The 24869-nt window shown below is 54.4% G+C and overlaps 1 protein-coding gene across 1 annotated transcript; it reads left to right on the forward strand.

Annotated features, from left to right (window-relative positions):
* ERBB2 (erb-b2 receptor tyrosine kinase 2) lies at nucleotides 299-24552 on the forward strand. Its single transcript, XM_018065011.1, has 27 exons — nucleotides 299-625; nucleotides 7335-7486; nucleotides 8588-8801; nucleotides 9528-9662; nucleotides 9948-10016; nucleotides 10183-10298; nucleotides 10424-10565; nucleotides 11435-11554; nucleotides 11815-11941; nucleotides 14936-15009; nucleotides 15097-15187; nucleotides 15434-15633; nucleotides 16011-16143; nucleotides 16234-16324; nucleotides 16913-17073; nucleotides 18500-18547; nucleotides 20122-20260; nucleotides 20344-20466; nucleotides 20757-20855; nucleotides 21117-21302; nucleotides 21421-21576; nucleotides 21669-21744; nucleotides 22059-22205; nucleotides 22534-22631; nucleotides 22830-23018; nucleotides 23300-23552; nucleotides 23683-24552. Exons 1-27 carry the CDS (start codon nucleotides 553-555, stop codon nucleotides 24036-24038), a joined length of 3768 nt encoding a protein of 1255 aa, XP_017920500.1. The 5' UTR covers nucleotides 299-552; the 3' UTR covers nucleotides 24039-24552.

Raw genomic sequence — 24869 nt, forward strand, 5'->3', positions numbered from 1 at the left:
CGATTTAAAAGAAAGTTCAGGATGGCAAGCTAAAGTGTTTGCCCCAGACTCTCGGGGAAGGGAGGCGCGATCATCCTCCTCTCCTTTGGAGGGGGGGTGGGGTTCTTCTTGGGGGATGGGGGGAGTTCCTCCATGGAAACGGGCGAAAATTGCTGCCGGCGTCCGGGCGCTGGGAGCGACTCACCCAGGCCTGCGCGGAGAGAGGGAGAAAGTGAAGCTGGGAGTTGCCACTCCCAGGGACTTGCTGGAATGCGGTTGGAGGGGGTGGGGGTGGGGGGGCGAGTTGAGAGCGCGCTTGCTCCCAAGCACAGCAGGAGGAGGAGGAGGAGGAGGAGGAGGAGGGCTGCCTTGAGGAAGTACAAGAATGAAGTTGTGGAGCTGAGATTCCCCTCCGTCGTGCCCACGGAGCCAAGACGAGCCGCTGAGGCCGCCGACCGCTCCAGCGCCCGGTGCCCTTTCCGGCGCTAGCGCCCGGCCCCCGCCACTCACCCTCCAGGCGCCCTCCCCGCCCGGTCCAGCCGGAGCCATGGGGCAGGAGCGGCAGTGAGCACCATGGAGCTGGCGGCCTGGTGCCGCTGGGGGCTCCTCCTCGCCCTCCTGCCCCCCGGAGCCGCGGGCACCCAAGGTGGGTCTGGGGTGGGGAGGGCAGGGAGCGGCGACAGGACCCTGCCGCCTGGGGACCCTGCCGCCTGGGATCCCTGCCGATGTCCCCGGGCAGGCGCGGGTAGCGGGGGGCATCGGAGCTCCCTGATCCCAGGTTTCAGATAGTCGGGGCGCTCGGAGCCGCCGGCCCTGGGCTCGGAGGGGCCAGAGAAAGTGGGGTAAGGGGGCGATTACGCCGGAGCGACTCTAGATGGGAGCGGCGCTTTGCAAGCTCCGCGAACTTGTCATAAAAGTTCTCTGAAGTTATTCAGAAAGTTTCCCTCAAAGGGTGAATTGCATGGTGTGTGTGTGTTTTCCCCTTTCTTGAGCCCCTCAAGCTCCTCTCTCAAAGCCTTTCCAGTTGGCAACCTCCGCCTCCAGACTGGACTGGGCTGGATTCCTGGGGGTCCCTTCTGCCCGGCCCCCTCCCCGCCCCCTTTCGGCCAAGTGGCTTGAGTTACTCCGGCTTCGGGCAGGATTGGGGTGCGGAAGGGGGAGGTGGGGAAAGCAACCTGTCCAGTCGGAGCCGGGGAGCCGAGGGTGGCCAGTCCGACTGCAGCGTTGCCTCACCGGAGCCGGGGGTGGGGGAAGGGGAAGAAGTTTGTTTTGAACAAGTTTCCTTAGGGCCGACCTAGGGACTGTGTGCTTTGTCACTTGGAAAGCGTGGGCCACGGTGGGGTGGCCGTGTGTTTTCTGGTCTGGGGCATTAAAACGGGAGGATTCTGAGGGAGGGACTGCTGGGCAGTGGGAGGGAGAGGGGGTAGCTAAGTAACAAGGAGAGACGCAGGTGTGCTGGGCGCCAGGCCCGTCTGCTTTTCCTTTATGCTGTATGTAGGGAAGAGGGGGGGGGACTATGTGTCTTCCCCATCTGTCCATCTAGATGCATAATGATTAAAGCTAACGCATATGGGAAATGCACCCTGTACTAGGTGCTGTGCATGTTTGCCTGGGTTCCCTCCTTTTATCCTCAGCACAACCCTATAAGAGAAGTCCTGCCAGTGTTCCCAATTTCCAGGCAAAGACCTGGGCTTCAAGAGGTGAAGTGGCAGCAAGTAATTGGTGGGTCCTGGATTAGACTCCAGCTTCCCCACCGGCTCAGCGGTAAAGAATCTACCTGCCAGTGTAGGAGATGCAGGTTCGATCCCTGGATCAGGAAGATTGGCAATCCACTCCAGGATTCTTGCCTGGAAAATCCATGGACAGAGGAGCCTGGTGGGCTACAGTCCATAGGGTCGCAGAAGAGTCGGACACTACTTAATGTCTAAACAACAACAGATGAGATCCAGGCAGTTGGACCCCCAGCCACACCTTGGAAAGCACTGTATTCATCTACCTTGAACACTGGGGGACACTGGGCCCTGCATCGCCGGGTTGTGGGGAAGCCAGAATGAGAATGTATTAGGAGTGGAGGCTGGTCTCCACCGATCAGGGAGTCTGGAGAAGGGGTGGGTGTTGGCCTGTTTGTGTGTGCCCGAGGGCCCCTCTGTCAGAGCTTTGCTGTGTTATCTGAGGGGCTGCTGTGTCAGGGTGTTCTTGAGTTGTGTGGTCTATGTGTTTGTGTGTCTGGGCTTTGTGTGGCCTCACGGCGGTCACCCTGCTGAACTCTGCCCTCTCAAGGAACTCCCTCTAGAGCTGCTGTAAACAGCGGGAGGTGGCCCCACGCCGCCTTTTCTCTGAGCAAGGAGCCTCCTCCCCATTCCTTCCCTGTTTCCCAGGCAGGCTTCTGGCGGAGAAGAGTGAGGCAAGTCTGGGCTGCCAGGCCGAGCCGCTGCCCTCCTCACCTGGGCCTGGGAGTTGAGCAGGTGGAGCGCAGCTAGGTTGCTGCAGTATTGGGTGCTGGGGGCTCCTCAAGGCTTCCTCACTCCTCGGCCCACAGTGCTGGGTGCTGTGAGAGACATGTTGTGCAGGGGAATGGCTAAAATGGCAGAGACCCACCCAGCTGCCTCCAGCATTCCCCTTATATGCCAGGGTTGAGGGGGAAAGGGAGATGGGGGAAAAGCCCAGGGGTTTGGGATTTTCTTTTCTTACAGTCAAGGTTTTGTAAAGTGCAGCAAACACATCTTGGACAGACCATAGTTTAATTCCTGAAGGATTCTCCCCCACAGCCTCCTTCCTTGTTTTTGCTATACTTAGAGAAAGTAACCTCGTTCTACTATTCAATAAAAAATAATAACTGAAAGCTAGGATCAAATGCCAAAAGAGAAAATACATTGTATTACAAAGTCAAATACAAAGCGCTTTTCATTTTCTCTTGGTTTGGAATTACCCAGACTCCTGCTTTATGGACTTAACTTTTAGAAAAGTGCGGCATGCTTCCTATTTGCCAAGTTCTCATCCATTACAGTGTCATTGCTTCTCTGCAACAATCCTGTGAAGTTGGAGCACAGATGAGAAACTTCTCTGAAGTTCAGAGAAACAAAGTGACTTAGCCAAGGCTTCCCAGCAACCCAGTAATGTCCAGGGCATTTTGGGACTCTGGTGAGGAGTCATTAGAGTTGATCAGAGGGACTTCTCTGGTATTTCAGTGGTTAAGAATCTGCCTTCCAATGCTGGGAACACACCTTAGATCTCTGCTTGGGGAACTAAGATTCTCTCATGTCTCGGGGCAACTAGTGAGCCCAAGAGCCCCTGCACTCTGGAGCCCAAGCACGCCACAACTAGAGAGAAGCCCGCACACCACAAGGAAAGATCCCGCATGCTGCAACTAAGACCAGACAGAGCCAAAAGAAAATTGTTGATCAAAGTGTTACGCAAAGCCTCAGGGGCAGTCAGGTGGCCAGACTAGGGCAGAGGTGCTGTTTTGTTATTGTGGTGAAAATAAGGGTGAGCTGCGCCCCCAGCCCTAGTTTCCCTCTTGGCTTTGGGGTTCCTCCCTTCCGCGTCCAGGCCCTGTCTGCCCTCCTCTTGTGCCCTCTAGGATTGGCAGGGGATGGAAGGCCAGAGTGGGGCAGAGGCCAGTGGGACCGACAGGGCTGCAGGCGAGGGAAGGACCGGTGTGGGGCTGGCGCTGGGGCTGGTATAGGGCCAAGCTGGGTGTTCCTGCCCCTGGTGCTAGCATGATCGGCAAAGAGATTCCCCCCCGTCTGTACTGTGGGAAGCCCCTCCATGCTGACACCGCCATCTTTCAGTAGGCCACCTTTTCTCCCCACCCTTGGGATGAGAGGCGAGGTAGGGAGAGGGGTGTGTGCTCTCTTAAGGAGTGGGAGAATTATAGCCAATGGTTGTGTTTCCCCAGCTCTGTTGACAAAGGCTTGTCATGTTTGCACACTGTTTCTTGATTCATTATCTCATTTAACTTTCATGTAATTTCTCTGCAGAGAGTAAGAGTTGTTATTGTTTATTATCCGCGCCTTACAGCCAGTCAGGTCAGCAAATATTCACTGAGCGCCTGCTACGTCATAGGTACTGCTAGGCATACAGGTGGATCTGATTTGACCTCTGCCCTGGAAATCCAGGGACTTTATCAGGGTTACACTGTGAGCAGCCCCTCCAGGGTTCCGGCCTAATGAGCTGAGCCCAGGCCCCGGTCTGATCCACCAGGTGTGTGTGCTAGGTGAACCTTGGTGTCACTGGAATGGGCTCTGGCCCCGTGGGTCTAAGGCAGGTGAGCTTTGGAGACGCAGGCAGTGTTCATGGAAAAAAAGAAGTGTTGGCTTTTGTGCTGGTGAGCAAGAGAGGCAGGTGAGGCTGAAGGCTGGTGAAAAGGAGAGAACCCACTTGAGAGCCCCCTAGAGCTGGGACCTGACCACTGACATTCAGTTAGAGAAACTTGGGGGCTGTGACCAGCCTCTGGGCAGAGGGCTGGTCACAGTGACCTCAGCTGGTCCCTTTTGGTTTGGAGACTCTTTTTTTTTAACTAATTAATTAATTTTTGGCTGTGCTGGGTCTTGGTTGTCGTGTGTAGGCTTTCTCTAGTTGCGGTGAGCAGTGGGCTACTCTCTAGTTGCAGACCTAAGGCTTCTCACTGCAGTAGTGTCTCATTGTGGAAGACGGACTCTAAAGTACATGGACTTCAGTAGTTGTGGCTCACAGGCTGTAGAGTGCGGACTCAGTAGTTGTGTCACACGGGGTTAGTTGCCTCGTGGCATGTGGGATCGTCCTGGAGCAGGGATTGAACCTGTGTCCCCAGCATTGACAGGTGGATTCTTAACCAACAGACCACCAGGAAAGCGCTGGTTTGGAGACTCTTGCTTGGAGTTCATTCTTTCATTCCACAAACACTTATCCAGGGCTCATTGTGTTCTTGGCTCTGGTCTGGTCCTGCCTCACACTGTCTTTGCTCCAGAGATTTGGCTCCTGAAGGGCAGGTGCTCTGGAGACAAAGCTCTCCTGTGTGGGACAGGACCTCCTATTCTGGAGGAAATCACTGAGGGAGAGTGGATTTGGGGACCACGGTGAGGACAGAGGAGAGGATATGAGTGAGAAGATGGGGGTGTAGAAGTGCTTCTTGGTTTCAGGTCAGGTTGGGGGTTATTAGTCCCCAGTCCTCCAGGGAGTAGGTCTCAGAGTCCCAACTTTACCACTTGTTGCAAACAATTAGTCTTTATTTTTTGGCCACATGTGGGATCTTCATTCCCCAACCAGGGATCGAACCCACACTCCCTGTATTGGAAGCTCAGTCTTATCACTAGACCTCCAGGGAAGTTCCCACAAGCACTTAGTCTTAATCAGATTCTAAACGGCCACAAACAAACCCGTGGGGCGGGGCTCCCTCTCTTTCTGGTCCTCCCGCCCAGCTCAGCCACTCAGGCCTGGAGCCTGTTGTAATCAGTGGCATCAACAGAGCTGGTGTGTATTTACCTTTGCACAGGGTGTGGGGTGGGGCGTGTGTGCAGTTAGGCCTAGTGGAAGGAATGTGGGATCTAAAGTCGGGCAGACTCCAATTCAAATCATGCCTCTATTGCTCACAGCTTTATGATCTTGGAAGCATAATTCCTGGCAGCCTCAGTTTCCTTCTTTGCAAAATCAGGGTTGCAGATCCCAGCCTCTGGGGGCTGAGGCTCCACCCAGAGTGCCTGCCCAGCACACAGTACATGCTCAGTTGCCCCTGTTGCCCCCAGGGTTCCTGTTGTTGTTTTCCTATTGCCCGGCTACCGCAGCTGGTGTGTCCCTTCCAGGCGGCAGAGGCCGCAGGGGGTGGAGACGGCCCCTGCCCCAGCTCTGCCGGTCCCTGTCCCTGGCCTGGGCTAGGGCCTTGGGGTCCAGACCTGGAGACAGCTGTGCCTACAAAGCAGCTGAAGCTGCTGAGGCTGGGGGAGGTCCTGGCAGCGGGCGTTATTTTGGGCCTGGCCGGCCACCCCCGGATCCTGTTTCTCTTGGAAGTCTGCGGGGAGGGACCCTTAAGTTCTATTTCTGGGCCCTCCCCTTCCTCCCTCTTTGCTTCCTTCCCTCCCTGGCCAGAGGGGTGGGAAGAGAGACCACTCTGGGTGTTTCTGGGAGGCTGTCCGCTTGTAGCTGTTGACCCAGGCCGGACCCCTGGGGCTTGTTTCCCCAGTCTGTCCTCCGATTTCTGGGGGCAGAGGGTATCTCTTATTACCTCTCAGGATTTGACCTTAGGCTCCAAGTTGTGGGGAAAGCAGAAGGAAGCCCTGGTGTCAGACCCCACGGTCAGCCATTGTGCTGTCCCCCTGAATCTGCACGTAGTCCATGGGAGGTGGAGTGGAGACCAGCAGGAATTCCAGACAGCTCAGGCACCTGTGGATCTGTGGATCAGGGGGTGCCCTCCACCCACCTCCCTCGGCACACCCTCCTGGGCAGGACGCGCCAGGTGATTCATCTTCTCACCAGAGCAGAAAAACGAGTTCCACTGGGCCCTTTAATCTACCCCCTGCTGGTAGGCATGGTGCCAGCTGCTGCCAGAGTGCCCCCTTACCAGAGGTAGTTTACCCTTTCTAGTGTCCCTGGACTTAGTGGGTACTTCTGGTCTCAGGGACACTGGACTGGGGTCCAGGTGGGCTGGGTAGCAGTTTGTCTTGATGCCGCTTGGCTGGTGGTTGACAGTGGGCAGGTACACAGGGCTGACGTAGTGCCCTTGTGGCAGGAGTTTCGTGGCACAGATTCTGCCAGCTGGTTCTGGAGTCTTGCCCTGAAGAGGCGACAAGGGTGAGGTACCAGCAGAGGAGGCTTTGGAGCAGGCAGCACTCTGGCTCAGCGTCTGCAGCTTGGGTCCAGATACCCAGTTGGGATCTGACACTCCTTTGCTCTGCCTGGGGAAATCCCAGAAGTCCTTGCAGTGACCAGGCCACTGGTGGTCCCCAGGCCCCAACTATGACTCAAGCTGACCCTCCTTCCCCACTTTTTGGGTGGCATTGCGGGGGTGGGTATGCCTTGCCAGGAGGTTGGCATGTGAGTGGCATTGTTTGCTCGGGAAAGGGGCAGGGGGTATCCAGAGGATTCATGATTCATCATCGCCTCTCTCGGGGGATTTTTATCCATTGGCCCTGAGTCGTGCCTTTGGGACAAAAGAAGGCTTTCTTTGCCAGCCAACACCCTGGATTGAATGGGCAAGCTCCCTAAGGCTGGCCCAGTGGGACCCCCTCTGGATGCTCAGGATGGGGCAAGTTGGCGGGGGGAACCTCCTCTCTGATTTCCCCCCTTTTCCCAGACTTGCACACTTTCTTTTGCTGTTACACGTGGCCGGGTGGAGAAGCTCACTGCGCAGGCCTTTTGACCCATCTTCTCTGTTCTGCCAGTGTGCACCGGCACAGACATGAAGCTGCGGCTGCCAGCCAGTCCCGAGACCCACCTGGACATGCTGCGCCACCTCTACCAAGGCTGTCAGGTGGTACAGGGTAACCTGGAGCTCACCTATCTGCCTGCTGATGCCAGCCTCTCCTTCCTGCAGGTGAGGCCCATGGGCAAGACCCAGCCAGGCCCTGTTTCCTGCTGGGCTGAGCCCTCTGCCTGCAGACGGGTGGTAGAAGAAGGTTCCCCGCCTTAATTTTCTCTTTCGTTGTGGCTCCTGAACCGGGAAGTCATTTCTGATGTCTCACCCCATCTGTCCTACGCTAAGACCAGCTGACTCTCTGTCTACAGTGTGGCTGACTGTGGACATCTCTGGGTGGAATGCATCTATTCCTGGGCTATATTTTTTGCTCTCTCACCAGCATGATCACCTTCCCTTGTCCAACTGTCCCAGCCACTGTCCCCCTCCTATCTGGAGTAATGAAAGCCCTGGCAGGTTCTGAGTCCAGTTCTGCCATTGACAAGCCCTGTGAATGTGGTCTAGCCCCTGGTTTCCCTGGATCTCAGTTTCCCTGTCTGTATATTGGGAGCCATGAGTGCTTCTCTGGTGGCTCAGATGGTAAAGAATCCACCCGCAGTACAGGAAACCTGGATACAATCTCTGGGTCAGAAAGATCCCCTCGAGAAGGAATTGGCTACCCACTCCAGTATTCCTGCCTGGAGAATCCCATGGACAGAGGAGTCTGGTGGGCTACAGTCCATGGGGTTGCAAAGAACTGGACACGACTGAGTGACTAATACTACATTGGGAGCCATAGGCATACTTGGACTCCTCCTGGGGAGCCCATTTAGAATATCATGTGGGAAATATATGTGAAAGGGTCAGGAACAGGCGAGCGAGTGGAAGCCAGCCTCTGTGTTGTGTCCCAGAGCGGGGCCAGGTGTGCGACGCTCAGTCCATTGAATCCCAGACATCATCACGTCCAGGCATTTCCTTTACAGATGGAACAGCTGAGGTGTAGAGAGGTGGGGTGCCCACAATTTACAGAGTGCTGCCCCCATCCCCTCATTTTCTTTCTTGATCATACTAGAATTTGGTCCTAGAACCTGGTTTGGGGAGGTGGTGGGCAGACTGCTTGGCAGCTGGGCCCTTGCCCAAGATCCCCAAGCACAGGGGACCTTGAGGAGGTCTTGGGGGTTGGATGGTAGTGGTCCAGGGCCTGACCTTCCTCAGCCCTCTCCTCCTCTGTCCCTTTCCCAGGAAATCCAGGAGGTGCAGGGCTATGTGCTCATCGCTCACAATCGAGTGAGTCAGGTCCCACTGCAGAGACTGCGAATCGTGCGAGGCACTCAGCTCTTTGAGGAACACTATGCCCTGGCCGTGCTGGACAATGGAGACTTTCTGGAAGGTGCTGCCCCTGCTGCGGGTACGGCCCCAGGAGGGCTGCAGGAGCTGCAGCTGCGAAGCCTCACAGGTGGCCACCTTTATCCTTGAAACTTTCTGCTGGTTACTGAGAGCTGGCCAGGGGTCCCTACTAGCCAAGGGGCGACTGTGAGTCAGAACTGGGGTCCTGTCCGGATGGATGCAGGTGGAACTAGGAAAGGCGCCCTTGTGAAGATTCAAAAAGATTTCCCCTCTTCCCAGGAAGTCACAGCTTGCACCAGCCCGCATAGTTTGATGATTAGGATGCAGGCTGGATTTTTGCCCACGTCTTGGCTGAGTGCACATGTACAGTGAACAACCCGTGTAACTGTACGTGGCAGCCCTGAAACAGACAGTGTTTCAGACTGAGTGCCCGGTGCTTTGCATGCATAATCCCATCACTCCTGCCATAATCCTGCAAGGGAAACACCAGTGTTCTCATTTTACAAATGAGGAAACGGGTTTATGGAGGATAAGTCACACAGCCAGGTAGTGGTGGTGAGGCTGGGTTTCACACTTTTTTAACTGCTAAGCCGTGTGCACACAGTAGAGGTGGAGGAGAGGAGGCGGCGGCATGGGCAAGTCACTCCCCCCTGGATCTTTGTTTGTGGGTGGTATTGACAAGGCTCAAAGATGCTGAAGGGGTGTTCTCTGCTCCCTGAGGAACCTGGGATGTGTTTCAGAGGCCTGCTCCACTTTTAGAAGGCAGGCAGGCCCCAGGGGAGATAAGAAGATGCCAGATGGGGGAAAAAGCCCTTGATTATTGCCCACCCCACAGAGATCCTCAAGGGAGGGGTCTTGATCCAGCGGAACCCCCAGCTCTGCCACCAGGACACGATTTTGTGGGAGGATATCTTCCACAAGAACAACCAGCTGCCCCTCAAGCAGATAGACACCAACCGCTCACGGGCCTGTAAGCCTCGCTGCCCCCTGCCTGCAGCCGCCACCCTTTGTCACGCAGCCCAGCGACCCCAGACTCCTGGCTTACTCCTTGTGCCCCTCTGCTGCCGCACTAACAGCACCCGTCTCCCCTTTCTCTGCATCTCTTCATCTCTGTGGGTCTCTGTCCTGTTTTTCTCTGCTTCTAGATCATGCCTCTGGCTTTGAGGTTCTCTTTTCCTGCCTGGGTCTGCCCCTCACTGTGCATTTCACGTCCTGGTCTCGGTCTCTCTCACTGCCTCTCTGTTTCTTCCTCCAGGCGCACCCTGTTCTCCAGCTTGTAAAGCTCCCAGCTGCTGGGGAGAAAGTTCTGAGGACTGTCAGAGCTGTGAGTTACAGGGCGGCCCAGGGCCTGGAGGGCGGGGGCTGAGTGACACGGGAGGGGCTGTGCCAGCCCTCGGCCTCTTCCCTGGGGCAGGAAGTCTCCCCAGAAAGTGGTGCTGGTGAGGGGCTGGTGCCTAGACTGCCGCCCAGCCCTCATCCCGCCTTGACAGTGACGCGGACCGTCTGTGCCAGTGGCTGTGCCCGCTGTAAGGGCCCACAGCCCACCGACTGCTGCCACGAGCAGTGCGCTGCCGGCTGTACTGGCCCCAAGCACTCTGACTGCCTGGTATGTGCCCCCTGGGCCCCAGCCCTCAGGCTGCAAGGGGAGGGGCATCCCATCCAGTGTTGTTCTATGGCTCTTGGCACATCAGGGCCAAACAACCCAGTGCCCGCCCACTGCCTGTCCCCCAGGCCTGCCTCCACTTCAACCACAGCGGCATCTGTGAGCTGCACTGCCCAGCTCTGGTCACCTACAACACGGACACCTTCGAGTCGATGCCCAACCCCGAGGGGCGTTATACCTTCGGTGCCAGCTGTGTGACCGCCTGTCCTTGTAAGTGCTGGGGAGAAACATAGTCTTAGTAATTTTGCTGGGGAGTTTGGTTTATATAAACGGGAGCATGTTGTGATTAGTGTCTGCCACTGGCTTTGGAGAGCTCGTCATGGCAGTTTGTGTCAAGCTGCCCAGTTCTTTAAACAGCAGCGGAGCAGGTGGCGGCAAATAGGAGCAGCTAAGAGCCCATGCTCAGGAGGCTTGTGTTCAAGACCTGGCTCTGCCACTTACTAGTCATGTGAGCTTCTTGCTGCATCTCGGTTTCCTCATCTGTTAAATGGGGGCAAAAATAGTCCTGCCCTCGTAAGGTGGTCATAAAGTTTAAATGAGTTAATATTTGTGAAGCTCTTACAACTGTGCCCAGCCAATACTCAGCACCCCTAAATGTTAACTTTTATTCTATGGTGAGATGGATCTGAGTTTGATTTATTAGCTCCCCTGTTTACTGATAAGCATTCAGAGACTGGCTTTGGATCTGGGGACTTCTTTTCTCCTCTTGTGGGAGACAGCAGTGGGCTCTTGGGTGCTGGTCATAACTTTCCCATGGTGGGCTCGAATACAAAGTGTAGGGTCAGGCCATTTGGGTTCACATCCTGGCTCCTCCACTTTCTAGCACAATGACCTTGAGTAATTTACAGGGAACTCTGTGCTTTGATTTCCCTTTTGGCAAAATGGTAATCTAACTGTGCCTATCACATAGGGCTTCCGTGAGGAAAGGATGCGTGTCCAGGGCTCAGGCATGTTGTCAGGGCATTTCAGCCTCAGTTGATATCATTCTTATTGTACTGCTTGGGCATGGTGACACGACTCGTGGTGGGTGTGGGGGTGAAAGGCCAGGATACATGGACACACGATCTTGACCTCCTCAGACAACTACCTGTCTACGGATGTGGGATCCTGCACCCTGGTTTGTCCCCTGAACAACCAAGAGGTGACAGCTGAGGATGGAACCCAGAGGTGTGAGAAATGCAGCAAGCCCTGTGCCCCAGGTACCCAGTGGTTGCCCCCGGAAACAGCCGGCCTGGCCTAGCCCACTGCACCACCCTTCCTCAGACTGCCCTGGGACCCAGTCCTTTTCTCCCGCTGATTGCCCCTGGCCCTTCCCCGAGCTTCCCACAAGTTCCCCTGTGTCTCTTGTGAATGTGGGGAGGGGGCATGTGGACCCAGGAGGGGACTGTGGACAGAATCCGGGAGGTTGAGTTCCTGGTGCTCCATGTGGAGGCTGAATGCCCCTGCCTCCTCCCCACAGTGTGCTACGGTCTGGGCATGGAACACCTGCGGGAGGTGAGAGCGGTCACCAGTGCCAACATCCAGGAGTTTGCCGGCTGCAAGAAGATTTTTGGGAGCCTGGCGTTTCTGTCAGAGAGCTTTGCAGGGTAAGTATACTCAAAGTGCAGGGTGGACTCACGGCCTGAGACAGCACTGGGGCAGTCACTGAATCCTGAGGTGGCAGTGTTTCTAGGGGGTGATGGGAGACCCAGGATACAAAGGAAGCTGGGGGAAGCCCAGCTTGGCTGGGGGGTGGGGGCGGGGGCGGGGGAAGGGTTTTCTCTTTGTTTTTGGTTTTTGTTTGTTTGTTGTTTTTGGCCACATCATGTGACTGGCTGGATCTTAGTGCCCAGACCAGGGATTGAATCTGGGCCCTTGGCAATGAAGGGGAGGAGTCCTAAATGGACCACCAGGGAATTCCTGGAGTTTTTCTCATGAATGACATGTTATCTATAAACATGCACTTGCTTGTATGGAGGTTACGCCATCCAGATAAAGTAAAATTCTCTGGGAGTTCATAGTAGCTTTATTCAGAATGGCCGCAAATTGAAAAGAATGCAAATGTCTTATCAACAGCTGGACTTCCCTGGTGGCTCAGTGGTAAAGAATCCACCTGCCAGTGCAGAGGATGCCAGTGATCCCTGGGCTGGGAAGATCCCCTGGAGGAGGAAATGGCAGCCCGCTCCAGTATTGCTTGGGAAATCCTATGGTCAGAGGAGCCTAGAGGGCTACAGCTCACGGTGTAGCCAAAGAGTTGGACATAACTTAGTGACTAAACCAACAACATCAGTAGCTGAATGAATAAACCCAGCTTACCCTTGGACCTCATGGGTTTGAACTGCTTGTGTGTGTGCTAAGTCACTTCAGTCATGTCTGACTCTGAGACATTATGGACTATAGCCCGCCAGGCTCCTCTGTCCATTAGATTCTCTAGGCAAGAATACTGGAGTGGGTTGCCCCGCCCTCCTCTAGGGGATCTTCCCAGCCCTGGGATCGAACCCATGTATCTTATGCCTTCTACATTGGCAGGTGGGTTCTTTACCACTAGCACCACCTGGGAAGGCCTTTGAACTGCTCGGGTCCATTTAAATATGAACTTTTCCCAGTAAATCCATACTGCAGTACTGCACAACCTGGAGTTGCTTGAATCTGAAACTGTGGATACAGAGGGCTGACTATATAGTTATACTGGGGTTTTCAACTTCATAAATGGGTTTGGTGCCCCTAACCCAGGCATTGTTCAAGGGTTAACTGTAAAAAATGATATATCCTTAGAGTGAAATTCTCAGCAATAAAAGAAATAGCCTATGGATACACAGAACAACATTATGTTAGGACTTTCCTGGTGGTCCAGTGGTTAAGACTTCGCTTTCCAATGCAGGGGGTGTGGGTTCCATCTCTGGGGAGCTAAGATTCCCCCATGACTTTTGGCCAAAAAAAAAAAAAAAATGGAACATAAACAACAATAAACACTATTGTAACAAATTCAATAAAGACTTTAAAAATGGTCCACATCAAAAAAAATCTTAAAAATATTATGAAAAGTGAAATAAGTCAGATGAGAGGTCCACACTGTGTGATTGCCATTGTTCCAGCATAGGCAAAACCACTGTGTGGTAACACAAATCAGAACAGTGACTGTGCCGGGGTGAGGGCCTGGAAAGGAACACAAAGGAAATTTCTAGGGTGATGAACATGTTCTGTAAATCACTGGTGGAGGTGGATATGTGAATGGATGCATTTGACAAAACTCATCAAGCTGCACACTAAGAATCTGTGTGGTTTTTTGCATGTGAATTATACTTCAGTAAAAGTATGTATTACAAAAAGGAGAAAATTCTCTTCACTTCCTCCACCTCTACTCCCCTTTCAGGCCACTGGTAACAGTTTGTGTGTATTCTTCTAGACCATTTATACATATATAGACATGCATGCACGGAGAAATGTAGTTCTAATAATTTTGCGGGGGAGAGGTTGATTTAAAATGTGAGCCTGCTGTGAATATTGTCTGCCCGTAGCTTTGGAGAGCTGGTTATGACAGTTAGTTCATGTTCAGCTGCCTTGTTCTTTCAACAGCAGTGAAGCAGGTGGCAGCCAACAGTAGCAGCTAAGAGCCCAGGCTGCCTGGGTTTGACACCTGTCTTCTACCACTTACTAGTCATGTGGCCTTCTTGCTGCGTCTCAGCTTCCTCATCTCTTAAATGGGGGCAGAAATAGTCCTGCCCTCATAAGGTTGTTATAAAGTTTAAATGAGTTAATATTTGTAAAGCTCTTAATAGTATTTTCTTGCCCAGAAAATACTACCTGTTTGGCCAAAAAGTTCATTCAAGTTTTTCCATAACATCATATGGAAAATCCCAAACAAACTTGTTGACCAATCCAACACATGCTCCTAAATGTGAATTTTTCATCAATAGTCTGAATAGATCAGGGTTACATTTAACAGCTCCTCATTTACTGATGGAATATTTAGGTATTTAATTTAAAACATTTAAAAAATTTTAATTTCTTTACGTTTTTTATTGTCCCTCTAACAAACAGTTCTCCCTTGTACATGCCTCTGGAAACAGGGGCCAGTGTCTCTCTAGGGCACATTCCTAGAAGTAGAATTTCTAGATCAAAGGATGTAAGTATTATTTTGATAGATCCTGCCAAACTAGGGCCTGGGCTTTGAAGCTCAGGATGAGAACAGCCAGCCTTGATGGGCAAAGGGTTTAAGTGGAGGGGACGTGGGGGAGGGTGACAGGGCCAGCTTGTGGAGCAGGTTGTACCCACCCCCTTCCTGGCCCTGCTGCTGCTGCTAAGTTGCTTTTGTTGTGTCCGACTCTGTGCAACCCCATAGATGGCAGCCCACCAGGCTCCCCTGTCTCTGGGATTCTCCAGGCAAGAACACTGGACTGGGCTGCCATTTCCTTCTCCAATGCATGAAAGTGAAAAGCAAAAGTGAAGTCACTCAGTCATGTCCAACTCTTAGCGACCCCATGGACTGCAGCCCACCAGGCTCCTCCATCCATGGGATTTTCCAGGCAAGAGTACTGGAGTGGGGTGCCATTGCCTTTTCCGCCTGGCCCTGCTGACTCCTTCCCTAATCCTTCTTCTAGGGACCCAGACTCTAACATCACCCCACTGCAGGCTGAGCAGCTCAAAGTGTTTGAGTCTCTGGAGGAGATCACAGGTGGGCCCTGTCTCTCTGAAGCCTGCTCTCATGGGGCTGGGGGTTCTCATCCTGGCCCCATACCCTAGCCTCACCCTGTGCCTGCAGGTTACCTGTACATCTCAGCGTGGCCAGACAGCCTGCCTGACCTCAGCGTCTTCCAGAACCTGCGAGTAATCCGGGGACGAGTTCTGCATGAGTGAGCACCAGGGGAGGGGGTCCCTGCCGAGAGAGGAGCTGCCCAGGGAGGCCTGGGAGAAGTTTTGGGTGTATGTATAGTGAAGAGAAGGGGGTTCCTGTTCTCCGAGAACTCCAGCAGCAACCTTTCCATGGGAGTTTGCAGTGTGTGCTGGGGACAGGAGGAAGGCGAGGGCAGTTCTGGCTGATGGGGGTGGTCAACGGTGCGCTGCCCCCTTGCATTTGAGCACCACCTCCCCTCCCACAGTGGTGCCTACTCGCTGACCCTGCAAGGGCTGGGCATCAGCTGGCTGGGGCTGCGCTCGCTGCGGGAACTGAGCAGCGGGCTGGCCCTCATCCACCGCAACGCCCGCCTCTGCTTCGTACACACGGTGCCCTGGGACCAGCTCTTCCAGAACCCCCACCAGGCTCTGCTCCACAGCGCCAACAGGCCAGAGGATGAGTGCGGTAAGACAGCCGGTGCTGCATGCTCCGCGTCTGCCAGCGCGCGGGTGCGCCCAGGGGCCTCTGGCGGCAGCAATCTGGGACTTCCCTTGTGCATGTGTACTGCCCGTCCCAGGTGCACCATCGCTGACCCAGCTCTGGCTGGCCTGGCCTCTTGGCGTGGCTTCTAGCTGGGTCCGGCCACGCTGTCTTGGCATCCCTCCCCTCCCTTTCCTCTGTTCCTGGAACCTCAGAACTTTCTCCCTGCTGTGCTAGGCAGCTATCCCGCCTCTCTAGCCCAGAGCCACGCCCATAAACCCCGCTCCCCACCCCCCACTCCCGCCTCCGTGGGACCTGGAACCTCCCATGAGTCCCCTCTGACCCCTTCCTCCTCACTGCAGTGGGTGAGGGCCTGGCCTGCTACCCACTGTGCGCCCAAGGGCACTGCTGGGGTCCCGGGCCCACCCAGTGCGTCAACTGCAGCCAGTTCCTTCGGGGCCAGGAATGCGTGGAGGAATGCCGAGTACTACAGGGGTACGCCGGGCGGAGGAGGGGGCGGCCAGGAGGTGGGGGAGGTGCGCAGGGGCTCCTTCCAGACCCCTTCACTGGCTGTGCTCCCTTCAGGCTTCCCCGGGAGTACGTGAAGGACAGGTACTGTCTGCCGTGCCACCCCGAGTGCCTTCCCCAGAATGGCTCAGTGACCTGCTTTGGCTCGGTGAGGTGCTTGTGGGCTCAGAGCTGAGTGGTGGGAAGCAGGGCCGGGTTGGGGGGGGCAGCTGCCAGGGACCTGGCCAAGTCCAGTGAAATATCCCTGGGGAGGGCTCCAAGCCCAGGCCTGAACAGTAGGAGAGTGGAAGGAGGCTGGGATGCTGGGAACGGCAAGAACTGTGGACCCTGAGACCCCTCCGACCATGCAGAAGGCCCAGGGGAGCCTGTGCGCGTGGTTGTGGCAGTGCCAAGGCGCTTAGACCTGGGCACTCAGGCATCAGATTACCTGGATTCAAATTCAGGTGTCACTTCCAACCTCAGTTGGCTCATTCGTGAAATCAATGTTATGCTAGTACCCACCCCATTAGGATACAATAAGAATTAACTTAAAATAGGGTTTGGCACTGTGCCTGAGCACCAGGGAGCTGGGTGCAGAACAGGGGCAGCAGACATAGCAGGTCTGGGGCTGTTCCAAAAGCAAGGTGAAAAGTGCTGCTGAGTGGCCATGGGAAGCACCAAGGGGACCCAGGGGCCTGATCTTGCTGCCCCAGGGGTATCGGTGCCAGCCCCCCACAAACCGTTTCTTCCCTCCCAGGAGGCTGACCAATGTGTGGCTTGTGCCCACTACAAGGATCCTCCCTTCTGCGTGGCTCGCTGCCCCAGTGGTGTGAAGCCTGACCTCTCCTTCATGCCCATCTGGAAGTTTCCAGATGAGGAGGGCATATGCCAGCCATGCCCCATCAACTGCACCCACTCGTGAGTCTGAGGGCCTTCCCCATATAAAGAAGGGCTTGTTCCAGGAGCCTCTCTGAGGCTCTTATTGTAAAAAGTGGGACATCTCTGCCTTTGCTTACCCCAAGGCCCTTAACATTTTTATCTTTTTTTTTTTTCCTGATCACAAAAGTAATACATATTGTTAAAATTTTTTAAATTAAAGCATGAAGGATAAATTAATAGTATTAACAGTTCTATTCCACTGTTAATAACTTGCCATATTTTCCCTCCAGTTTATATGTGCACATGCTAACATATGTATTATTATATAATATATAAAATATGTTTATATATTGTTTTTATTCTCCAATTCTTATCTGTGCACGTTCTAGTCTATATTTCTTTTTACAAAAATAGAAGCATAGACCATACCTATTGTTTGCAAATTGCTTTTTCTCACGTAACACTGCAGTTTTTCTTGCAATGCTTTTTCATGTGCTAATATAGTGATCCGCCCTGTTCTTTTTATTTTTTTACTTAGTTTTTTGATAACACGTGGAACACGTGCATACATTCTTGTAAGACATATTTTTAGCAGTATCAAAGTAAACAGTGTAAAGCAGAAGTGCCCTTTCTCCCACTGCCCCTCCCCTCCCTGGAGAGAACTACCAGGTCACTCTGGAATGTGCATTCCCCCAGGCTTTTCTGCACATATTTACATAAGTGCATTTTACGTATATGTTACGTTGAGTCATATAAGATTGCTGTTTTTAGAAGTCAAAAATGACCAAGAAACAACAGTTTCATCTAGCTCATCTATTTCTCAGCAATTTCATTTGACTCATATACACTTTGCTCCCCCACACCTTCCCCCCTTTATGTATCTTGGAGGTCCTTTCCTGTGAATGCATATCAATCTAACTCCTTTTTTTTAACTACTCAATCTGCAGTATGGATGTAGAGTTATTTAGTTGTGTCCCTGCCTGAGAGTACTGACTGAACTTGTTTCCTTTTTTCTCTTTTTGGCAGTTTATTGCACTTGAGCTCCATGTACAAGTGAGCATCTTGTACATGCCCCCTAGTGTACAGGTGTTGGCATTTTCAGGGTTTATCCCCAGAGGTGGAACCGCTGGGAGGACAGGAGGAACCGCAGGAGTTTGCCCGACTACAGTAGTAGTTTACACTGGCATCCTCTACAGAGGAGATGGCTAAGCTCTTGAACTCGATGCTCCTTTGGGTGCCACCACTTCCTTCCCACCACAGGGAGGTGCAAATGATATGGGTTTACAGACTGGAGGACTCCCCCGTGGGATGGTAGAAAGAGCCCTGGTGACCTCGAACCCAGTTTCTGCCTTTGTCAAGTGGGGATCCTAACCCAGTCACACCCACCTCCTGGGATCCTGTGAGGCTGGAGTGAGTGCAGGAGGTGGTTCCCAGCCTTGTTGACGGGACTCTCTCTCTCCTGCAGCTGTGTGGACTTGGATGACAAGGGCTGTCCCGCCGAGCAGAGAGCCAGGTCAGCCTGGTCCCCAGAATGCACCCCACATTGCCCTCAGTTCCCCACTGACCCCTGGGTGGTCCCTGCTGCTAGGTGTCATGTCCTGACATGACACGTGTCCTCCCCAGCCCACTCTTCCACTGTGGATGCTTCTTTCAGTTAGCTTCAACTAGGGGATGGAGGGGCTTCCCAGGTGGTGCAGGGGTCAGTTGGCCTGCTAGTGCAGGAGACACAAGAGACTGGGGTTCAATCTCTGGGCTGCGAACATCCCCTTGAGTAAGAAATAACGACCTACTCCAGTATTCTTGCCTCGGAAATCCCATGGACAGAGAGGCCTGGCTGGCTACACTCAACGGGGTTGCAAAGAGGTGGACACGACTGAGAGGCTTAGCACATATGCACACACACATGCAGTGGGTGGAAGGCCTGCTCAGCTTGCTTGGGGGTCAGGGGGTAGGAAGACACCCAGCACCTCCCCACCCTCCCTGTATAGCTGGGGGTCTCATAAGGGACACAGGCAGCCTTCAACTCCCTGGGATTTGAGGCACGTTGAGAAGAGAGCATAGCTGCAGCACTGAGGGAGAGACAGTGAATACTTCCCTGGGGTCAGTGGGAGGCTTCAGGCACATGAGCTAGGTTTTGAAAGAGGGGCGCGAAATGTCACTTGTATTAGGAAAGCAACCAGGCAGCATGGTGAGAGGTGTCCAGAAAGTCTAGGATGTATTTGCTGAAGATTCTGCTGTGGTGGGTAACTGACTAAGCACAGAGGAAGGAGTAGGGGGTGAAGTCTGAGTCAGTTCAGGGCCGGATCTGGAGGGCATAGGCTCTCCCCTACCATGAGGCCACAGGCCCTGTGATGTCCATCACTACCATCGGTGGACTTGATTTCTACGCAGAGGGGTGTTTTGGGAAGGGTTTTAGGGAGAAAAAGATCGGAGTGTGTCCTGAGTAAGCATTTGTCCATGACATAAGGGTCCATTTGAGGTCTGTGATAAGCCAGCCCTAGGCTAAGCAAGGGAGGGGAACAAGGATGACAAGGATGTAGGGTCAGTGCCCAGAAGATCCTTCTATCCTAGGATAAGCAGAGTCTTGAAAGATGACCTCATGCAGAAATGGTGATCCAGGCAGAAGTATTATAACAACGGCTGGGAGATTTGGAAATCGTGACCTATGGGTGAAAATTCTGGCTAGAACATCAGAATCACTGTGTGCACATTCCTGGGCCCCACCTCATACCACAGTCAAACTCTCTGGAGGGTGGAGCTCCATACTCTCACAGGTTGACAAGAACCCTGGGCTAGAGCCATGGGCAAGAGCATAGACAACTTGGAGATGTAGGTGTAGAGGGTTTTGAATCTTAGCAAGGAGTCTGGACTTTATTTCCCAGACAGTAAGGAGCCAAGATAGATTTTAGAGTAGGTCAGACAGGATGGGAGCCTGTGGGTCACCCTTCTGACTTCCCTTTCCAAATGCCAGTGACAGTCAGCCCCCTCTCCCTCCTCCCCCCACCCCACCGCGCCCCACCGTGGGACCCCTTAATCCCCCCTGCCCCAGACTGGTCCCCAATCCATGATCCTGGCTCCTGCCCCCAGCCCTGTGACATCCATCATTGCTGCTGTGGTGGGCGTTCTGCTGGTTGTCCTTGTGGGGCTGGTGTTCGGCATCCTCATTAAGCGAAGGCGGCAGAAGATCCGGAAGTATACAATGCGGCGGCTGCTGCAGGAGACGGAGGTGAGGCGACCTGAGGGCCTCTCGCGAGCTCTGGGGTCTGCGGCCCAACCTGCAAGCACTGACCCACTACCCCCTCACCCCAGCTGGTGGAGCCCCTGACGCCCAGCGGAGCGATGCCCAATCAGGCTCAGATGCGGATCTTAAAAGAGACAGAGCTGAGGAAAGTGAAGGTGCTAGGATCTGGAGCTTTTGGCACCGTCTACAAGGTCAGGGGTGGGGCCAACGTCCCTGGGTGGGCGGTCCTAGAGGATGCTGCAGGGTGTGGTGGAGGGTGTGTTGGGACAACAGCCAGGAACCGCGGGTGGTGCAGTTGAGTACGGACTTAAGGATACGGGATTGGGAGTGGCCAGTGGATCTAAATGGTGAGGCTGCTGCTAAATAATGGGATTGGCCCAAGGGTTGGGGAGGGAATTGGGAGCACAAGCAGTGACCCCAAGTAGGACGGTTGCAGGTTGATCTGGCCGGTCCTTCTGCTCACATCCTCCTCTCTGCCCAGGGCATCTGGATCCCCGATGGGGAAAATGTGAAAATCCCCGTGGCCATCAAGGTGTTGAGGGAAAACACATCTCCCAAAGCCAACAAGGAAATCTTGGACGTAAGCCCTTCCACCCTGTCCAGTTGGGGGTACGGGGGACTTGTCTCTCTCTCTCTTCACTGGGGTTTTGGGGGACACCCTGTGATTACCCCAAATGTCTACTCTTACCCTCCCTAGTCTGTGGGCCATGGTTCCGATTTGTGATGAATGGGATTGGATTGGCTGAGGGCCCGTTATCATGGCTTAGCCCTTGGGAGGGGTGTGTGGTGGTTGGGGGTTAGTGGTTTCCCATACCCTCTCAGTGTGTGCCCTTGTTTCCAGGAAGCATATGTGATGGCTGGTGTAGGTTCCCCATATGTGTCCCGCCTCCTGGGCATCTGCCTGACATCCACAGTGCAGCTGGTGACACAGCTTATGCCCTATGGCTGCCTCCTCGACCACGTCCGAGAACACCGTGGGCGCCTGGGCTCCCAGGACCTGCTGAACTGGTGTGTGCAGATTGCCAAGGTATGCACTTTGGGGGCCAGGGCTCTGCAGGTGCCCTTGGGGAGCAAGCCTCTGGATAGGGAGGTTTCCTAGGAGAGTTTTGGCAGAGCGAGGTCCACACTGATGCCTCTGACCCCAGGGGATGAGCTACTTGGAGGATGTGCGGCTCGTGCATAGGGACCTGGCTGCCCGGAACGTGCTGGTCAAGAGTCCCAACCATGTGAAGATTACAGACTTCGGGCTAGCTCGACTGCTAGACATTGACGAGACAGAGTACCACGCAGATGGGGGCAAGGTTAGAGGAGCAAACCGAAACAAGGGGGAGTGGGGTCTGGCCCCTGGGAGAACTCAGACCTGGTTGGAGGACTTCCTTCTCTGCTCTACCAGGTGCCCATCAAGTGGATGGCATTGGAGTCCATTCTCCGCCGGCGGTTCACCCACCAGAGTGACGTGTGGAGCTATGGTGTGTGATGGAGTGGGTAGGGAGGGTGGACAAGGAGCCATGGCCCTGGGGAGAATGTGGGTGGAAGGATGGGGTGAACTGATAGACACCTTTAGTATAAATGTGAGAAGGAAGGAAGTGGCTGCCAGTGCCTCAGGCTGCCAGAGTGTGTGTGCTTCCCAGGGACTGGGAAAAGACCAAGTTATCTCCTGTCCTTTGGCATTGCATCTTTCCTCCTTCCCCCATGGTGCCAGGCTCTTCGGCAGAGCCTCTGAGGCTCCGTACACTAAAGCTGCCTCTGGTCCTCCCACCGCTTTACCCCATCTATGCCCCAGGTGTGACTGTGTGGGAGCTGATGACTTTTGGGGCCAAACCTTATGATGGGATCCCAGCCCGGGAGATTCCTGACCTGCTGGAGAAGGGAGAACGGCTGCCCCAGCCCCCCATCTGCACCATTGATGTCTACATGATCATGGTCAAATGTACGTTCTTGAGCTGTGTTGGCTGCTTGGAGGAGGGCTGGGTGGTCCTGGGCGGATGGGCTTACAAGGGGCATGGGCCAAGAGCATGGTGATATAGTTAATGGAGTCTCAGAAGGCTCTCCCTGCCCTTTTACAGTACCAGTCCAGAGGAGCTAGCGAGGGCCAGCTAGGAAAAGAGACTGATCCAAAGTAAAAAGGAGAAACTGGTAGATTCTATATCATCAGAGGGCTTTGGACTCTAGTGTTGTTTAGACTGGGCGTGAGGGTGAGGGGCGCTGCATGCAGGCTGCAGCCAGAACTGAGATGCCAGGCTCTTGCCCACCCCCAGGTTGGATGATTGACTCTGAATGTCGGCCGAGGTTCCGGGAGTTAGTGACTGAATTCTCCCGCATGGCCAGGGACCCCCAGCGCTTTGTGGTCATCCAGGTACTGAACCTTTCACCCCATCCCTGCCTATGGCTAAGAGCACTCTCCCTTAGAAGGGAGGAAAGGAAGAATGATTCCTGGGTCCCAGGCCTCCAAGCTCCTGCCTGACTCATCAGACTTCTAGCCCTCCCTGAGCCACCCCCAGGAGGCTGCCTACTGGGCTGGGGAGAGGCTGCCACGCGTCTCCCTCCTCCCCAGAATGAAGACTTGGGCCCTGCTAGCCCCCTGGATAGCACCTTCTACCGCTCGCTGCTGGAGGATGACGACATGGGCGACCTGGTGGATGCGGAGGAGTACCTGGTACCTCAGCAGGGCTTCTTCTGCCCAGACCCTGCCCCAGGAGCTGGAGGCACGGCCCACCGCAGGCACCGCAGCACATCCACCAGGGTTAGTGCTCCCATCGCATGGTGTGGGTGTCGTTGGTTACCTCCCGACTCCAGCGGACCAGGGTTCCTTCCTCCGATGTCCTCTAGCCGTTACCTCTCATGAAGGAGGCCCCATTTTCCCTAAGAAGGATTCTTACTGCTTTCCAACCGTGATCCCATTCTTTCTACCGTGCCTCTGTCATACATCAGAGATGATTTATCTCCTGGGACTCTGTCACTTCCCATGGAACCTCCATCTCAGATCCATGAATGACCTCCCTTTTGACCTTCTCTTGTCCTCAGAGTGGTGGTGGTGAGCTGACACTGGGGCTGGAGCCCTCTGAGGAGGAGCCCCCCAGATCTCCGCTGGCACCTTCCGAAGGGGCAGGCTCTGATGTGTTTGATGGCGACTTGGGAATGGGGGCGGCCAAGGGGCTGCAGCCCCTCCCCCAACACGACTCTAGCCCTCTACAGCGGTACAGCGAGGACCCCACAGTACCCCTTTCTCCCGAGGCTGATGGCTACGTTGCCCCCTTGACCTGCAGCCCCCAGCCCGGTATGAAGTCAGGCTCGAGCTGAGAGGTGGGGGTTGGGGTGCTCTGCCCAGGGCCTGCTGCAGGGCAGTTGTAGCAGCTGGGACACACAGATTTCACCCTCTCACAAGATTCCTTCTCTTGTCCTTTCAGAATACGTGAACCAGCCAGAGGTTCGCCCACAGCCCCCGTCACCCCTAGAGGGTCCTCTGCCGCCTCCTCGACCTGCAGGTTCCACTCTGGAAAGGCCCAAGACGCTCTCCCCTGGGAAGAATGGGGTTGTCAAAGACGTTTTTGCCTTTGGGGCTGCCGTGGAGAACCCCGAGTACTTGGCACCCCGGGGCAGGGCCGCCCCTCAGTCCCACCCTTCTCCAGCCTTCAGCCCAGCCTTTGACAACCTCTACTACTGGGACCAGGACCCATCAGAGCGGGGCACTCCATCCAGCTCCTTTGAAGGGACCCCTACGGCAGAGAACCCTGAGTACCTGGGTCTGGACATGCCAGTATGAGCCAAAACGCCAGGGCCACTGAGGCCCTGCTGAACCCTCAGGGCATGTGGAAGGCCTGACTTCTGGCCCAAGTCGGCACCAGGCAGGGAGCAGGCCCTTGGATCATGTCCAGGGGAGCCTGCCATGCCAGAAATCTCCTTTCCTACTTCAACTCCTAGGTGGCTGAGAGCGGCCCAGCCTGACTTCTTCCAGACCCTTGGCACTGAACAACTTAGGGAGGCTGGGCCGAGTGCGAAGAAGGCCCCAAGGGGGTGTCTAGGAACTACAGCAACCCATTCAGAGACTGTCCCTGAGACCCAGCTCTGTCCCTGGGAAGGAGGGAGCAGCAGCAGCACCCAGATCCAGTCCTTGTACAGACTTTTTTGGTTTTGTTTTTACTTATGTTTTTTTTGTTTATTTGTTTTTTTAAAAATGAAATAAGGACTCGGTGGAGAGTGGGTATGCATCCCTGGGGTTGGGGGAGGGATGTCCTCCACACTCACTTTCTCCATTTGCAAATATATTTTGGAAAACAGCTGGACACCAGCCTATGTCTAGGGGTGGCTTGGAGCTGTCCCTTTACTGCTCACCTCCTAACTTACATTCAGTTCATCTTTCCTGGAGGGACTGGCTAGGAATCTTGGGAAAGCTTGAATTAGGAGCCTACTTCCAGTTTTCTGGCTCTTGGGTTGCGGGGAAACTGGGAGTTGGGATTCTGATCTGAGAGCTCTTTGAAAAGATCATTCTTAGGAAAAAAAAGAACTCCTAAGGCCACCCACCCACCAGAATGGGGTAATTTCCTCTCTGTAGGTAGGGGGAGTCAGGGAAGGACAGAGAAAACAAGATGCAATG

This window comes from Capra hircus, chromosome 19, assembly GCF_001704415.2.
Source record: "Capra hircus breed San Clemente chromosome 19, ASM170441v1, whole genome shotgun sequence".
Classification (NCBI taxonomy): domain Eukaryota; kingdom Metazoa; phylum Chordata; class Mammalia; order Artiodactyla; family Bovidae; genus Capra; species Capra hircus.

What these genes read in the sequence shown, in the direction of transcription:
- ERBB2 (XM_018065011.1), top strand. Translation starts at nt 553, where the DNA reads ATGGAGCTGGCGGCCTGGTGCCGCTGGGGGCTCCTCCTCGCCCTCCTG. An exon ending in GTCTCTGGAGGAGATCACAG is followed by an intron (nt 15,010 to 15,096) that starts GTGGGCCCTGTC and finishes CTGTGCCTGCAG; the next exon opens with GTTACCTGTACATCTCAGCG. An exon ending in GACCTGCAGCCCCCAGCCCG is followed by an intron (nt 23,553 to 23,682) that starts GTATGAAGTCAG and finishes TTGTCCTTTCAG; the next exon opens with AATACGTGAACCAGCCAGAG.